Below are 18,630 nucleotides of genomic sequence, written 5' to 3' on the forward strand. Positions count from 1 at the left end.
CTTCCCACGTATAGCCCCAGCAGCACAGACATTAAGGGCAACATTGAATAAATGGGACCTCCTGAAGCTGAGCAGCTTCTGTAAAGCAAAGGACACTGTCACTAAGACAAAAAGGCAGCTTAGTGGGGTATTTTTAAGGCACATGAGTGAACGGAATGTGGATGTCATCTGAGTTAGATGGATACTCATTTCTGTTCCCCATGGCAGGGGGTCCCACCGTGATGTAGCTGCTCCACTGAACACTGGAAATGCCATGCCATTCTTTCTCTAGCATAGTCACAGGTTTCTGAACTAGCTCTTCAATTTACATGGTTTGCTTTATACCACAGTCTGTGCCCACTCTGGGGCTGCATTCTCCATATGGATCTTGGACATAGGGCAGGCTTTCAGCCCACTGTAATTAAACTTTCTCATATCATGGAGTCAAGCCCACACGTTCTGAGTGCAGTATTCACTCCTGGAACAATTGGACTCTTAGTTACGCCTCATCCAACTCCTCCCCTGGCCTCTTACATTCTGCTACAGAGAAAAAGGAAAACAAACAGGGAACATAGCCAAGCACTACAAGATCATTCTGGTTTGAAAATTTTAATTTTCTTGCACTACCTAACAATGAGCTCTGGCGTGTCACCAATCTGTAACATAATTAACTTCTTGTATCTTTTGTTCCAAATGAATTTACATATCCAATTATCTTTTTATTTAATTTCTCACAGTTTTGCTACATTGACTAAAACTTTTTAACGAGAAAGTTTTTTTTTAATTTAATGGGCTTCGCAGTTCATGTATAACCAGTGAGTTTTTAAAGTTGGTTTAGGATTCCCCTGCGCCACTGCAGGACACTGTAAAACCTCGGCAGCAGGATACAGAGCCCAGGTTACTTCAGCATCAGGCCTGAAGATAAACGGAGGGAGAGTCAGACAGGCAGAGCTCCCAGAGGAGGCGGCACAGCAGATCCCACAGTGCAAAGAATTTTAAGTAACTCTTTTTTTTTTTTTTTTATTCGAGTGTTGTATGTCAGTGGCCCTTAGCATGGTGTAGTTTGCCCAGTGAGTTCTGTGTTGTTCTCGGGAGTCCGCAGCACATGCAGTTTCCCCAAGAGGTCCATTGTGATTGGATAATACTGTGGCTGCCTGCAGCAGAAGGATAGAAACAGGGCAGATGCGTGGGCTGTCCAGGGCCTTCATGCTGCATTCTCTGTTTTGGTCAGCTGAGTTTGTACATAGAGGTGATGTCTGTCACCAGAAAAGCAAACACACCCTCACATGAATCACCCGTGTTCATACCATCAGCAGTAACAGCCAGTGGTGGCTATGAGGAATCTGTGGGCCCGGGACGGAATGGTACCGTTTGGTCTGCCAGGAAGGAAGGATGGGCCTTTGTTTCCCCAGTGCTCTGGGAGTCAGGATCACAATGTAGCAAGAGCAGATGCAGTTTGTTTGAGGAATTATTAAATATCACACGTGGGTACTGAGCTGGGATTGAGGGCAGGAGGTGTCAGAAACAGTGGGATTTGAGGGCAGCGTGAAAGCTGCACAATGAGGAGAGTCTCACACCATAATCAGAAAATATGGCTTTGTAACGGGATGACAGCCCCCTTTTGAATACAATTGAGAATGGGACCCTGTACTTTGATTTACATAAAAGGACATTCATTTATAAACCCGCCTGTCTACTCAAACATTGCTATGAGGGGCTGTGAACATTCTGGCAAGGTGAAAGGTCATGGGCATGGAAACTGGGTGGGCCAGGTGGGGAGTCACTCCTTCATCAGCTCCTTCAGGTCGTCGTCAATTCCTCCTCGACTCAGCTCATCTAAGCTGTAGTAACGATGAACAATTTTCTCAGCAGTGACGACCACTGCGCGGAGCCCATGGGTGTCTTTGCCTAGTTGGCATCCGATGGCCGATGAAACCACCATGTCAAGGTCCTGGTAGGTTCCCCCAGCATTCCTGTGGTAGTGACCGGAGAATACAGCTCTGATACCTGCAGGGGAGGGAAAGATGTTAGGAGGGCCTAGGACTTCCATGTAGGTTACCCGTTGGCACCAAGGTTTGATTCTGTGAATGATATTGCCATTAATGCTAACTGTTGGAGAATGCATTAATTGAACTTTTCATAGGGGTCATGAATGATGAGTTCACAAAGTTCCTTAACGTGATACCAAATGGTCACAGGGCTGGGAGTGGAGCTTAGTAGTAGAGCATGTAAGTCAATACATTAGTACATGGGAGCCCCAAGTGTGATTCTCATTGCATGCATGCTTGTGAACACATGTACCTAGGAGTTCTCCAGTGTACCTCTGAGCTTGAACATCACAACTTGAAGTTCTAGAAAGGACAGCAGATTCGGGCTTCGTTTCCAGATTTTACAGTGTTATCTCCAAATGGTGATGAAGAAGTCAGATGTGAAGGAGGGTGTGTGTGTGTGTGTGTGTGTGTGTGTGTGTGTGTGTGTTTGCGTGCTGGAGGGGTAGCCAAAACCACCAGACAGGGAGTGTGATGCTGGAACCCAAACAGAAAGTCCTGATCATGCACCGAATCAGAAGAAACAGCTTCCAGCCCTTGAAGAAACTTCTTGTTAAGTAAGGCAGCCCAGATACCTTAGTTAGGGGCAGGAGTTCACTCTAGGATTAATTAGAAGAAAGGGCCTAGCAAGTATTAAATATCTTTTATATATCAGAGTTCTTCAGAAAGACCAACAGCCATAAAACTAAGACCCTTTGATGGAAAACAAACAAAAATTGAATAATGGGAAGCAGTGAAAACTCAGGAACAGTGTAACATGGAAAGTTCCACTAAAATCCCCAACAAAACAAAAGGAGTAAATTCTACTAGGAAGCAATCAAAGAATAAATGAGCAAACAGAAGAAAAGAATCAAGGCAACAAATCAGAGGACACACTGGATACAAAGTAGTGAACATGAAACCGGGAGAACTAAACAGGTGTTTGGGAGATTGGGAACAGAACTGGAAAGGAGAAAGGAGGGAATGATGCAGTAAAGTGTAGTGATGAGCTGCGGGCCGGCTCCCCACCGCCCGGCTCCCAACCACCGGCTAGCTTTATCCAAAATAATTACACAGAAACTGTATTCTTTTAAACACTGCCTGGCCCATTATTTTCAGCCTCTTACTCACATCTTGATTAACCCATATCTAATAATCTGTGTAACACCATGAATGGTGTCTTACCGGGAAATACTCAGCATCTCTGGCCTGGTGGCTGGCTTCATGGCATCTCGTTGTAAAGGCAGGGCAATTGTCTGATCCATCTAACTCACTTCCTTTTTCCTGTTCTGTCTACTCCACCCACCTATTTTCTAACCTATTAGGCCAAGCAGTTTTCTTTATTAATTATCCAATGAAATCAACAGATTGATAGAAGACCCACCTACATCATAAAAGAACAAGAATTTTAGCTGAAAGTTTCCAAGGAAGGTTGAAGACATGGGTCCTCAGAGAAACTGTCGCGGAGGAAACAACGATCCCCACACTGATACATAGCACGATAAAACTGGCACATCAGAGGAGGGAAGGAAACACCCTTAGAAGGACGGCGTGGTGCCACAGTCACACCAGACGACTTCAGACCAAAGGACCGGCCTCCCCTGAGAGCAGGAGCCAGGAACCTCAAATCCCATACCTAAGCTCACCTGACATTTGAGGGTAAACAAAAGACATGTCTAGAATGTGTGTGTGTGTGTGGGGGGGGAATCAGACTTCTTCATTTCCAAAATCTGTACTTACAAATCACCAAGAGAAACAGTTCAGCAAGGGACGAGAAGACCGGAAAAGAGGAACACTGGTATGTGAATCCTGACGCACCACTTTGGCGACTACTAATTGTTGATTTAAATATCTATAGTTTCCACTGCTAAAAGTGAGACCAAGCGATGTCACACGCAGCAGGGTGTCTATATAAAACACAGAGAAAGCAGCGAGCACTCACATGCCTTCCCAGATATGGCAGTTCTCATGCAGTCATCTAGATAACACTACCCAGAGACCTCGCTCTAGAGAAAGACCCAAGAGAAATGACAGCACACATCTCCGCTGATGGCTGAGCATGAGAACCGCACTAAATGTCCATCCATATGATGGAACAGTAGCCAGTCACATAAAGGAACAAAGTATAAACACCGGCTACAATGTTATGAAAACATTAAGCTGGGTGAGAGAGCCAGACAAACGGCCATCAGACAGAAGACCCCGTCATACGGAATGTCTGGAGTAAGAGGAGTTAGGTGCCAACAGTGGATCCCTGGCACAGGCTGACAGGAGTAGGGGCTGATGCTGAGGACATGGATTCTCTGTGAAATGGTAAATAAAACTGGCCAGCTCCCAGACACTAGTGATGCTGCAGAACCTCTTGAAAATATTTAAACCACTGAATTTTACTTTGAAAGGCAGAATTGTATAATGTGGATTGCAGTTAGGAAAAAAACAATTTATGGGAAGGACAGGAAGCTGGAACACTTGACTTCAGATGGTCTCAGAGAAGGGACCAAAGCTGTGTGCTGTGTGTGTGCATATGTAACTGTCTGTAATGTTTCTTTACAGGTGCTGGTTTCATTGTACACAGATGCCCCCCTTACCCATGAACAAGATCGTCATAGCCCCCAGTAGATGCCTGAAACTGGCTGTACCGGCCCCAGGAATTCCATGCTTTCCCTATGTATGCAGATGGCACAAACACCATGCTTCCCCATGTATACATATGCCATGAATGCTATGCTTCCCTGTGTGTACAGATGCCATGAATACAATGCTTCACCCATGTATACACATGTCATAAATACCATGCTTCCCCCATGTGTACACATGCTATGGATATCATGCTTCCCCCATGTGTACACATGCCATGAATACAATGCTTCACCCATGTATACACATGTCATAAATACCATGCTTCCCGCATGTGTACACATGCTATGGATATCATGCTTCCCCCATGTGTACACATGCCATGGATATCATGCTTCATCCATGTATACATATGCCATCAATACCATGCTTCCCCAATGTATACATATGCCATAAATACCATGCTTCCTCCGTGTATACTAACCCCATGAACTTTATGCATTTCTATGTCCCACTGAGGCATTGCCACACAATGGAGTCCATCTGTCTTTCTGCATGTTCTGCCTTATTGCCAATCTTGCACTTAGGGTCTAGTAAGCAAACTGTGATATTGTGACAGCCAGCGTGATACCCGAGAAGGCTGCTATATACTAAATGCGTGGACATCATATATAGTGTGGATACTGAACTAAAGGACAATCTGGGGCAGACAGAGGACATGCTATTCAGAACAGCGCAGAATTTACAATTTATATAGACTGTTTATTCCTGGAACTTCCCAGTGGATCTTTTTAGATGGGAGGTATACGTGCATAGCAAACTTCTAGATGGGGCAGGCTTCTGAATATGTATTTAGAACGGAAGTGGTTCATATCTGCTGGTATTGTAAGGGGTTCTTAGCAAGGGGATCTCTCTCCCTTTCTCATCCCTGTAGATGAGCTGTTCCAACCTGTGGGTGGTGACCCCTTGGACAAACCTTTGTCTCTAAACGTGTTTATATTATGATCTATAACAGTATCAAGATGATAACTGCGAAGTACAACAGAAATAACTCTGTGGTTGGGGTCAGCACACCACAAGGAGCCTTAGGTGGAGAAGCACCGCTGTAGTCAGTACTTACGGTGAACGTGACTGATCTGTGGGTCAGGAGTGAACGTGACTGATCTGTGGGTCAGGACACGTGAACGTGATAGTGGTGGCCAGATGGCCCAAACAAGGGCAGGTGCTGTCACACCAGGGTGAACCACTCAGAGCTGTAGCAGGACCCCCAGGTTAGGTACCTGAAGGGTCTTCACTACACACAGAGAACCAAATGCTCCCAACTGCCAGACCTGAGTCTGAAGGCTGTTGGGATCTGAAGTTCCATTGCCCTGGAAACTCTCAGGAGCTGCAGAGAACAGGCTCGGCAGGGTTCTTTGTGTGTGCTAAATGTTAATGAAATATGACTCTACGTCTAACTCACAGTTGTAAACAGCACTGATTTTTGTAGCAGAAATGCCTGGTGATTTTGAGAAGACCTCACAATAGCAGTGGTTAGCTAGACTCATTTTTGCTGAAGTGTCAAGCCATTTTCCTTGGGATTCACAGAGAGGGGAGCAGGGGCCTTGACTGGCCAAGGGGCCCATGGGACTTTCAGAACAGAACTTACTGGACTTCAGTCATCTGTTCTGCAACATGTATGTCCCCTTTCTGCCACACCCCCAACACTCTTAGGGTTCACCATTTACTATTAGTGTCCAAAGACAAAAAAAAATGACCAAATGAGAATCCTTTGCAGAGAAAAGATACCTAAAGAGGATTAGAAATAAGCAGTCAGTAAGCAAAGAGATCCCCTCGTGATAACAAGGAACTAATACTTTGGGGGCCTGAGTAAGAAATCAAGCAATGGCAATGTGATGTTTACAAAGGAAGGGTCTGGAAGGAGGTTGTAGTCTTTCTAAAAGCAGCCAGATAGAACCCTTCCTTCCTGGACTCAGATGGTGCTCTCAGCAGCTCTGGGTCTCCTGGCTGGCCGAGAAACCAGACACAGGAAGGATGAGATACCATAGGCAATGGCGGAGCTTCTGCAGACCAGAACTGGATCTGCAGGAAGCCCTGTGTGGGTGGCCAGTGGGAAATTCTGGGTCTCTCTCTGACTCTAAGCATTTTGAATTGGAACATGCTTTTTTTGCATGGCCTCGCTAAGGATGGGGGAGTGCTGTAGAGTCCTCTTGTCCTTCATCCTGGTGCTTCCTCCCAATGGCCCAAATGAGAACAGTGGGGCCCAGTGAGGTTAAGAAACCAACTCAGAGCCAGATCTCAGATACTTGCAGACTGAGGTTCAATTTTTGGGGGAGCGTGGGCACATTTCCGTCCTCTGTGGCTGACTCCTTACCTAAGGTGGATGCTATCAATAGCACATCCATGGGCAGGACAGACATCTGGGGAGAAGCAGGGAGGGTTAACAAGCTTCCTGCCTGGCCTTGCCTCTGGACAGCCTTTCTCTAGGGCAGGCCCAGCTGCTCACTGCTGGCCTGGGGCCCAGCTCTGGGCTGGCATCTGAACTCTGCAATGTGCATATCATGTTCACGCCTATAGCTGTGAAGCCTCGTCAGAAGTTTCACTGCCTTGGCTCAAGCAGCTTCTGAGCATTGACTGGCCATACACAATGCACACTGATATGTCACGGCTTCCGTGGTGTGGCACTGATGGTCACGGGGTTTCCAGGAGTCAGGCAGAAGAGCCAGGCCACCCGTTCTTCAGTCATCTGTGGTTGACATGCTTCTGTGCTTCCTTAGTTGAGAATTATGGATAAACTGATTTTGAGTTATGAATGGCTCTCTTAAAATCACTGCAAGGGAAAGGATTCCCAGTGAAGGCCACCCCTGCATCTTCAGGCCTTGAGTGTAGCTGTCACTGCCCATTTATTGCTCCATGGCATTAAGTCATAAAGAGACAAAAAAGCTACTTTTAAAGTTGCCCTGACTCAAATTCATTTGGAATTAATCAGAGGACTGGGATACAATCTCCATATAATTTAATATCCTAATATTGGAAACGTGCCATAAGTCACAGAAGTGAGCTGCAACACACAATTCTGGTCTGAATGGTGGGTGGCGGGAAAAACTGGGGTGCTTCTGACTTAGGTCTGAAGTGTGCCGGGTTCTAACTGGACAGTTCTCGTTTTTATTCTGTGCTGAGTATATATTAATGAACATGCGATGCCACTGTATACTGCTAGCTGAAGCAGTGAAAACTACGTAAATCTCCAAGCACACTTGATTTATTCTTCCTCAGTGGTGAGGGAAACTCTAACTCACAAAGGCGGAGGGGGGTAATAAAGGAAGGTGTGAGCGGTGTGGGGCAGCAGAAAACAGTACACATCTATAACCTCACAAGAAATAGGGTTTCCTCAGCAGGCAGTCAGGGTTCTGGTGTAGAGCTACGACTGTGAGCCCACTCTGGCTTCTGAACGCAAGGGCTCCATGGGTTTCCAGTCTGGGAAGTCTACACTTCTCATCTTCCCGTCGGGGCATGTGGGGATGACTGGCGGTGGTTAACTACAGGCTCTCAGGGAAGGCAGGAGGCAGTTTCTCCCCTCAGCCTGAGGCCAACACCGCTCTTGAAGCCACATGTTGATAATGCACAACAGGACACTGGGGTGACCTTCCCGACAACTGTGCAAGGTTCACATGTGGCCAGGGAGCAATGGAGGGCACTACTCTTGACAGCGGCGGGAGAAAGCACTGAGCACGCTCCATCTACTGAGTGGGGCACTTTGCACACGCATTAGTTCCCACAGGGAAGAAATTACCCAGCATGCAAAGGAAGGAAGACACAGAATAAGGTCAGGTGGCTTGCTTGGGGGTACACAGCTCAGACACAGATCTGGCTCAGGCTGGTTTAGGGTATGTTCAAAATGCTAAAGGCCACAGAGATGAATCCGCACACGGCTTCCTGGAGACTGTGGATTGGCCAGAACACACCTACACTTCTAGCTCTCCATCCTGATCTGGCATCTGAGGGAAGACACTGTAGAAACAATGCTGCCAGACACTGCTGTGGGCATGCAACTGGCTTTTAATTTACATCCCCACCTTTCCCTAAGGAGGGAAGGATGCATAGTTTTACAGATAAGAAAAGGGAAATCTTGAAACATCCAGCATTTGGCTAACTCAGGTTAACTGAATTGTGATTGGCAGTGTGTGGTCCCAGCCCAGGCTCTTAACCAGCAATGCCTGGCCCGAAAAGTCAGAGGGTCAAGGAGGGCTTCAGGAACCATGGGATTGGACAGAGGCTCACCGGTCTCCTGGGAGGCCTCGGAATGTTTCCCCAGCACTTTAACCGTGCTGACACTGGCGTGGGAAAGAAGCTTTTCCCAGTGTTTTCCAGGAGGGCTGGGAGTGGGAGTGGAAGTCTGTGTGGGACACAGCAGCAGACTCAACAGGCATCGGTTGTGCTGGAGGACAGGGCACGGAAGAGCTGGGCCACGGCAAGATGGACCTTGGCGGGGGAAGGGCGGAAATGATTTCAGCAAAGTGTCCCCCCCCCCCCAACCTGTCTACCCCACACCTGGCTTCTTGCCAGAAGCAGGGAGGCAGAGTTGCAACACTCAGCCTTTCATTGGTTAAACCCTCCTGAACACTCTCAAGCTGGGGACCCCTCCCGTGGGGTCCCAGACATTTCCACAGAGCTTCTGAGAATAGGTCCTAACTCCATTGACCTCCACCTTCCAGAGCAGGGCAGGGAGGTCAGCTTTGTGGACCCGGCCAACCACTCCTTCCCTTCTGTATGTGAAAGCAGGGGGGGGGTGTGAGCCTAGGTGCACAGCTGTGAGCCAAGAAAACCTGGAGGAGGAAAACCTTGGCAAGGCAGGAAGAAACACTCTTAAAAATAAGCAGTCTACCGAGGTTCAGCCAAGATATCAAGATTCTGCAAAACCTGCAAGTTTCTGTGCTTCTCAAGGCTAACGGAAATGATACATGTGATACTGAATATAGCTTATGAGAACAGCATACGATGCTCACGGAGAGTGGTCCTTCAGGAAATGGGAGCACCTGTACAAGGACAGACATCCAGGAGGCCCAGAGTGGAGACATCTGTTCAGCAAACTAGAGGTCCTGGGTTTAACCCCAGAACTGAAAAATAAACAAAGCATCACCCTCCTCCCTATGAACTGGTCTATTGAATGTTAGAGAAATGTAGAAATATATACACAGAATCAAGCCTCGAAATTTTTATAAAACATAAAACTGGCTGAGCTTAGTGGCACATGCCTTTAATCCCAGCACTCGGAGAGCAGGCAGAACTCTGTGAGTTTGAGGTTAGTCTGGTAAATATAACAAATTCCAGAACAGCCAGGGCTACATAGTTAGACCCCATTTTAGGAACAATTGCTAGAATTTTGACTGAATCTGTGTATCAGTTTTGGTACGTGCCATATTGCCTGCCTGCAGAGCCAGGGATGTGCCTTACCTTCCCACTTTTTAAACCGTTTCTGCCTTCACAGAGTTTTGGCTCTCCTCTGGGACACCACGCTCCTCTCGGGAATTTCTGTCCTCCTCTTGGACACCACGCTACCCTCGGGCTACCCTTGGGAATTTCTGTTCTCCTCTTGGACACCATGCTACTCTGGTGGGGGCTTTGTTTTCCTCTTGGTGGTGCTGGAGATTAAGTTCACCTAACAATTGATTGCTAAGAGTATGAAGAACAGAATTGAATTTTGCCTGTTATTAGCTCTACAGTCTTGGGACCGTACTAAATAACTTACTAATAACTATTTTTGTTGATTTCTGGGATTTGCCAAATTAAAAACAATAACCACCTGCCAACAGGTACTGCTTTGGCTTTGATCTTTATGTCTTTCCTTTTCCTTGCCCTTTTACAAGGGTAAAGGTATCCAATAAAATTTAAAGAGGTGTATGAGGGTAAGCATTTTTTGATGGGAATGTAGTCTTATTGCTATTTTTCCAACTTGACACAATTCAAAGATTCAAGTTATTCTTCAGAAAAATTTAACTAACTAAAATCCCATCAAGGTTGTGAGTCTGGCCACAGGGATTTCTCCAGTGGCAATCTCACAAGGAAGGGATACGAAGTTCCTATTCCCTAGAACATCCAGGTACTGCTGTTGACTGCCGCTCTGGTATCCTCATGCTGACGGCTGGTGTCTTCCTCTCTAGTGGACACCATGATAGCTCCTGGACAGGCCGAAGTCCATTCTCTGTTGTTGGGAGGGCAGGCTGCTCAGGGTGCAGAACAACTTTTCTCAGGAGGTTCCCTTCCCTTGATGGGTCTGAAGGAATCACACCCATTCAAGCAGCATGCTATACGGAGTCATTTAAATGAACGGTTCAGAACAGAAATAACCCGTGGCCGAGATTTCTAGAGTTGGGGTGAGGTGGGAGGAAATGCAGGGGTAACTGCAAGAAGGTTACAAGGTTGCTTTACGGGAAAAGAAAGTGCAGAGCAAATAGCGGTGTGCATAAACTTTTGATAACTGAATTGTATGATGGGATAAGAATATTTCAAAGTGCTATCAGAAAAAGGAGCCAATTATGGTAATTGGAGCTACAACAATAGTTAACTCCCATAGTAACCGGAGACCTGCTGTGGTCCAGGCACTGTGAACAAACTTTAGGACATGTTATTTAAACTTCCTTAACATTCTCTCCCCCCACTCCCCATTAACAGTCTTAAAATAGATGACCACACATAGGTTAGGTGCCTGCCCCCGCCTCAGGACGGGGCCCCCAAGGATCTAGCTGGGTCAGATGATGTGTGAGACCGTACCTTTCTTGGCTTTGCTGTAGTCTCACTTCCTTACTCTCCTATCCCCCAGAGCCAGCTCTAATCCTCGTCCCAAAGTGTCCTTCTAGGGACTGCACCTAACGCAGTTACTGGCTAGACCTCATGAGCTCACACTGCTGTGACTGCAGGACATGTTCAACCCACAGGAAGTCAGTGACAAGCCCAAGGGCTCCGTGGCCACTAGCATTTCCCCAGCTAGGCCCAAGTAAACACGACTGAAACCTGTTACCGTTTCAGCTTTTGTCACTGCTGTCTTTACCTCCTACAAAAGCAAATCATGCCTCAAGAGAGATGAATAAACTGTGGCTTGCACACACACATGCACACACATGCACGCATGCACGCAGCTGCAAACAGAGAGAGGACCATCTCCATGAGTTGACAGTGGAGTGACTGCTAAGGAAGTGACTAGGCTGGCAATAGGAGAGAGCAGACACACAGGAAAGGCTAGCTTTTGTGTGATGCATGCAATTAGACGTCAAATAGATCAGCAATGTATGTATTTTACACACACACACACACACACACACACACACACACACACACACACTAGCTCTCAAAAACAATCAAAATAATAAAGCAATGGGGTAAATGATCAGGACAAATCCCAATAAAGGACAAAGGCATGCCATTTCCTACCACATCCTAGTAACTTTAATGTAAGCCTAACTGTATTTCTGGATAGAAAGATAAAAAGAACAACAGATGACCACTAGAAATGAAAGCAAATATAAAAAGTGTAGACTGTCAAGGCAAAACAACAACAACAACAACAACAAACAGGAGGCAGAAGGAAAATACCCTTCAACCTTTCTTCCCACTTTGCGAGTTCAATATCTTCTTTCCTGATCATCTGAATACATTAGGGGTGACGGGACTATATGAATGCATACGGATTTCACAAGTGGGTGCACCATGTAGGCATGTGTGAATTAGTGGACTATGTTCAAAAATACATTTTCAGGTGTTCCACGTAGGACCCACAGCCGCATTTCAGAGCTACCTAAAACCCTGAAGAGGAATTACTTCCCAGCTCCCCTGCTTACCCTGGAAACTCTACTGCTGATCTGTAAAACCTAAGGCTAAGATGCTCTTTTTGTATTTTAATAAACACTCTGTCATCATGGAAGGTGGGTGGTTTAAGGGTCTTTTAGCCCCCCCACCCCCGGGACTGCTCAGACACAGGGACTTAGGCAGCTAGTGCCCCCTCAGGAGGGTACACTTCAGGTGTTGGGGTGTGGGTTGGGTATTGGGAGGAGCTCCTTGCTCCAATTCACTGATCTTCTTGAGCACAGATTCTCTTGGTTTTGGGGCACACACCACCCAGCTGCTCCACTTCTACATGACTGAGGCACTTGACTGAGGATTTTAGAGGTTGGAAGTCTGGTTCTATGGTGGGTGCTCTGTGTACCCAGATGTCACATTGGCACTAGTCACATCAGGCAACTACTTGAATATTGGGTCTGAGACATAAAGTACCTGGCTTCCCTGGGAAGCCTCCTCTTAGTGGCTTCCTCTCCCCACTCCTCCTTCTCTTCCTTCACCGTTCTCTTTTCTCTTCCCTTTCTGGGTCTCCTCTTGATAGGAATGACCCAATTGCTAAAATGACCTTCACCCAAGGTCACCTCATTCTATATAAATTACAGGGATTCCTTCTCTTTCTTTCAAGAACTTCTCACCATTTTTTTTTGTCTAAGAATTAGGTATGGAAATTATACTCATCTTGCCTCATCTAAATATTAATCAAGTCACATTTTAATGGCAGCCAGCAGAGGATTGGCGCATGCGTCTTGGTGACAGAGAAGCAGAGGAGAGTGAGAGCAGGATACGTACAGCTGACCTAGCACACAGGAGGCTCTTCTGTAAGTCTCCACAGGAGTGGGATGACGATGCTCAGGTCAGCACCATCACAGGAATCCCTGGGGTGAGTGTAAGGGACCAGAGTTCTTATTTGTAGTATGGTATTTCCCATGCCAGCCTTTGCACACACACACAGTCTGCTCTGCCCCCTGCAGCCTGCAAGTTTTCAGCTCCAGGGTAAGCAGTGGTGCTGGGAAATAGTTACTCTCCAGAGCCCAGAGTGCAGCTGCTGTGAATCCACTGCCCAGGAGGTGTGGTTGACACCCAGTACCACTCCCTGGATGGGACTTCATGGTTAATTACAGTCCTGCAGCCTTGCTGCCACACCCCTGAATCCTCTACTCCACAGCAGATGATGCTCGACTTTTTAAGTTGACTTCCTTCTGAATGAGCTTGGCATTCAAAACCTGGGGAGACCATACAAGAGGTTTCTCTTTTTTACTCATATCGGTATTTGGCTGCCAGAGAAGCAGTACCAGGAAGGCACACTCTGCGCTCCCTTCTGTGGTGTCAAGGTGAGTGACATGGTGCGTGCTTCCACATCTCCAGGCCGTGCTCTCCTCAGTTGGAAGGCAGGCTCAGCATTGACCACCCTGGGCCACTGAGAAAGTCAAGTGAGAAGTGAATGGCATGCAGCTGGGGTCTGGGGGATGCATCGCACGGCAGGAAGCTGCAAGTCACATATTGAATCCTTGCTTGATAATTATATTTCTCATCTTCCAACTATCTGATCAGGAGATCTTTTATTCTTCATTTACATCTTTCTTGCTATTCATAACATTCTCTGTATTTCTAAAAGAAGTGAGCAAGCTTGGGAAAGAGACGGAGTATGGGGCAGGCGTGAGGGCTTCAATCCAGAATGGACAATTTTCTATACTTCTATACGCTTCCCATGTCCTGTCTTAAACACAGCTGTCAGGACAAGAGGCTCATTAAAAAGATTGTTTTGACTGATGCAATGTTCATGTATCAAATTGGAAATCCATCCAAAAATACTAGAGGGAGGTAGACAGAGGTGGCTGTGAGCCATGAAGGGAACAGTCTCGCAGAACGTGAAAGGGACATGTGCCAGGAGCAAGTGCCTCTGCCTGGAGCCAGCAAAGACTATAGACATCAACTATGAGCACCATGGCTAGGTCCATTATGATTTAAAGCCGTGGAAAGGGAAACTACTACCAGGAGTCCCTTAAAGAACACGTCAACGGCCTACGCACCGGAATGCCCGTTGCACAGTGGCTTTGAACAGGGACGAGGGGTCGCCCTAATGTCCTCTTCCTGGTTCATTCTCCTATTTGGACCTGTTCATGAGCTTCCTCTCATTTTCAGAGTGCCCTCTGGGAACTCCCGTCGGCTGTCCTCTGACTCTAGTGTGTCAGGATGATATTCAGCTGTTAGAGGCCATGGAGTCTTAACTAAAGCCTGTGTCTATGTTTAGCTGTGATTTGCCGATCCCTAAGGGAGGCGGGTGGGCCATCCACGTTAGGGGGGAGCAACTACTTGAAGGCTTCATTAAGATCCAGGCTTTTATCTTTCTGTTTTAGTACTCTGAGACTGTAGCTTTTGTCTTCAACAACATAAAAGAGCTATGGGGCTTCTGGACATTACATCTAAGTTCTAGTAGGGAAGCTTTGCTTGCTAAATTCCACAACTGGGTCATGAGGCCACACTTAGGTTTACAGAGAGTGTTTTAGTCTGAATGGCAGCCTCAACAAAGCAGGCACAAAGTGGTGCTCTATGAATAAGGACAAGACTGAATAGGGCCACCTTCCCCAGTGCAAATACCCAGCCATATCAATTATAGAAAAGCATCAGGCCCCACTTCAGGACCCTTATCTGGCTCCTATTCTGTGACATCACATGAAGATATAATTTATTAAGGAGTGCAGAAAACAGGAAACAGACTCACAAATACAGAACAAGGCAGATGCCACTGCTGACCAGCTGCTGTTGTCCTGCCGTTCTGCCCAAGGGTGAGACTAACTACAGGCTTTCTCCTGCTCTCACCACCCCCAAAAAGAGAGCACACAACCCCTTCCTCAGTTTTATCTGGTCACGTATCCAGAGGTAACCATGCCCACAGGGCTACTCACCACCAACATAATTGGCTGAAATGGATGGAATTCCCCTAATAGTCATACAGTATCTCCCTGTGCTGCAGTCACCCGGTACCTCAGAGCTGGCCCTCTTCCTGCAGCTCTGTCTTCTGCCTGCCCTCTGCTCTGTTCTCTGGCGCCTCTTTCCTTTTCAAATGCCTTCCAGAGATGCCAATAATTGCATTATTGAAAAACTCATAAAGAAATTCTTAGGAAAACAAATTAAACCTGAAAACAATCTTCAACTGTTCTATTGCCAAAAGTCAGAGTTCAAGTGCAAGATGCTGTCAATGAAGCTTTTTCAGACAATCCAGGCCAGGGTAACCAAACCAATGCCTGCCCACTCCTCTGCTCGTTCTGAGATGGTGATGGTACACCCTCGGGGACAGCTGTCCTCTGCTCGTTCTGAGATGGTGATGGTACACCCACAGGGACAGCTGTCCTCTGCTCGTTCTGAGATGGTACACCCTCAAGGACAGCTGTCCTCTTCTCGTTCTGAGACGGTACACCCTCAAGGACAGCTGTCCTCTTCTCGTTCTGAGACGGTACACCCTCAAGGACAGCTGTCCTCTGCTCATTCTGAGACAGTACACACGCAGGGACAGTTTGCATTTTACCAATGGTAATCTAATGGTTAGTGTTCTCAGCCTGACATATGCCCTCCCAGATCACCCGGGAGAGCTTTGTGGACTGCTGTGGAGGATTCACTGGACTGTATTAGCTGAGATGATAAGATCTGCTCACTGTGGGCAGAACCAGTCCCTGACTGAGATGCTAGAAAGGGAGCCAAGCAGCAATTAGTCATCACTCTGCTTCCTGACTGTGGACTGGATGTGGCTGGCTGACTCAAGCTCCGGTTGCCTTGACTCCCATACCATGATAAATCCTCCTCTTGACCCAAAAGCCAGAATAAGCCTTTCTCCCTTAAGTTGCTTTTGCCAGTGTTTTTATCATGCAAATATGAAGCAGACACACATTCACTTTTAAGATTTTAAATTCTTTTAATTTTATTCTTTTTTTCTAGATCCATAGTTCCCATTTCTAGTGACCTGTTTCTGGAGTCCATAATTCTTAGCTTATGTGCCCACCAGGATTTATATCCCTGAGGAGCTGTAGGGGCTAGGGTCCTGGATCCCTCCATTTCAACAAAGACCAGTAACAACATAGCTTGCTCATATGCTCAGGGTGACAGGAGAAGGAGGGAGGCACAACCTGGGGGTGGCTGGAGCTGCTGCTAGCCAAGCCCCCTTCAGCACAGAGTCTTTGGGACAGTCATGTGCTAAGCTTGCTGGCTGGGCAGACCAGCTCCTTCCCTGCAGAGGCCCTGGTAGAAGAGCTTAAAGGTAGCTGTCCTACATAGCTGTGCTTTATTACCCACCCCTTCTGGCTGTGGGCACTAAAGATACTCATTAATGTTCTCTGGGTATTTGAACAGATCCAGGCAGGACCCCAGCCCAGTCTCACTACCTCCTGCCTGGAAAGTTTACTTGACCTCCTGCCCTTTAGAGTGTCCTCGTCTGTATAAGGTTACAATGGCACTTGCCACGGAGCATTTACTAAACGGCAACTAGTAATAGTCTAGTTACTGTTTTAAATGTACACTTTAAAATTGATCCTCAAGGAGGCTGGCTACCCCATGAACCTAACTATCCACTGGAGACAGGGTGAGGTCATTGCAGGGACACGGGACCCCCAGCACAGTCAGCAGAAAGGGAGAACATCAACACTAGACAATGCTCCAAACAATATTATTATCAGCATGCTAAAGATACTAAAAAGAAAATATGCCCCCTAAGTCTCAATTTATCTAACGTGAAGTCATTTCAGTTTTTTCTCAGTAATAATAATGAGGAGATGGATGGAAATGAGGAAGACAACATTTAGCAGTCATAATTTGCATTAATGAGCACCAGTCAGAAGCAGTTTCTGGGTCAAGCGACTAGAGGCCAGCACCTTGTGGCACAGCCTCGCAGCCCCAATGAGAACTCGGCCTCTGGGACCTGAGTTTGCATGCCAATGCAACGGAGAGACCATGCCACCTCAGACTCGTGTGGGTATGCCAGCAGTGACAGGAAGATGTGTACCAACTTGTTCACCTCCTGTGTTTTTGAGGAAAAAAGCTCCTCCTTTAGGGGTCTTAACTGAGAAGACATCGCATTGATAAATCCCAATAGATGGGAAGCTCAGACTGAGTCCTCACCCTGACAGGACAGATCAGTGCTAAGGCTAAAGTCAGCCTTGCTCTGATGTGACCCCTTCTACCTGTGATGCTGCCTCAGGAGCAGTTGCTCAATGGACGCACTCCTGTGCCTATGGAATTATAAATGGACACAAGGCTTGGACAGCCCCTCCTAATTATCCATGTCTTGGTTGGCTCCCCCACCTGTACTGTGGACAGGAATGGGCATCTGTAGTGATGGGCTGGCATGGAGGACAGTCTGAGTTACTTTTCTATTGCTGTGACAAGATACCATGACCTAGGCGACTCACAAAGGAAACTCTTTAATTAGAGTCCACAACCACCATGGCAGGGAACGCGGCAGCAGGCAGACAGTCATAGTGCTGGAGCTGGAGCAATAGCTAAGTGCTTGGTCAACAAGCAGGAGGCAGAGAGAGCTAACTGGGAGAGGTGTGGGCTTTTGAAATTCAAACCTAGTGACACACCTCCTCTAAGACACAGCTCTCAACCTTTTCTAAACAGTCCTACCACCTGGGGACCAAGCGTTCACATGTATGAGCTTATGAAGGCCATTACTCTCATTCAAACTGCCACAAGGACCAGGACTGTGTCAGACCCAAGGGAATATTGCCTAAGTCTACTGTTATCTTACTTCCAAGGTTATGATCAATATGAAAACTCTTTAACATTTTTTTATATTTATTTATTTAGCATGTGTCTAGGCACCATGGCACATGTGTGAAGGTCAGAGGTCAACTTGGAGGATTCAATTAGCTCCTTCCATCACATGGGTTCCCAAGCTTGGTGACAAATGCCTTTACCCTCTGAGCCAGCTCACTGACCCTGCAAATATTAAATAAAACGAAAGAAAAGCAGCAACATTCAAGCAATTCTAGGTGACGCTGCACAGGGAGGTTCCAGACCTGGATTGTGCTGCTGGGAAGTGGAGATGAATCTAGAAAATGAAGAATTAGAACTGAAGAGGAAGTTAGGGTGTTCTGCTCAGACAGGGACTATGGGTCAAATGTCCCCACAAAGAAGTCATGCCATGGTTTCACACTCACCGTGAGGTACCAAGAGAGTGCTAACGTAAGGGTGGGGCCCTGATCTGATGGGTTTGTGGGTT

The 18,630-nt window shown here is 46.8% G+C and overlaps 1 protein-coding gene across 1 annotated transcript in view; it reads right to left on the reverse strand.

The window, feature by feature from the left end:
- Positions 1 to 572: 572 nt before the first annotated feature.
- The window catches only part of Cpped1 (calcineurin like phosphoesterase domain containing 1), a 109,705-nt gene continuing 91,647 nt past the window's right edge, over positions 573 to 18,630 (reverse strand). Inside the window, exon 4 of the mRNA XM_038325959.1 lies at positions 573 to 1,986. Coding sequence (XP_038181887.1) covers positions 1,760 to 1,986 — 227 coding nt within the window. The 3' untranslated portion in view covers positions 573 to 1,759. The remainder of the gene's footprint in view (positions 1,987 to 18,630) is intronic.

The sequence above is a fragment of the Arvicola amphibius genome, chromosome 4 (assembly GCF_903992535.2).
Source record: "Arvicola amphibius chromosome 4, mArvAmp1.2, whole genome shotgun sequence".
Lineage (NCBI taxonomy): Eukaryota > Metazoa > Chordata > Mammalia > Rodentia > Cricetidae > Arvicola > Arvicola amphibius.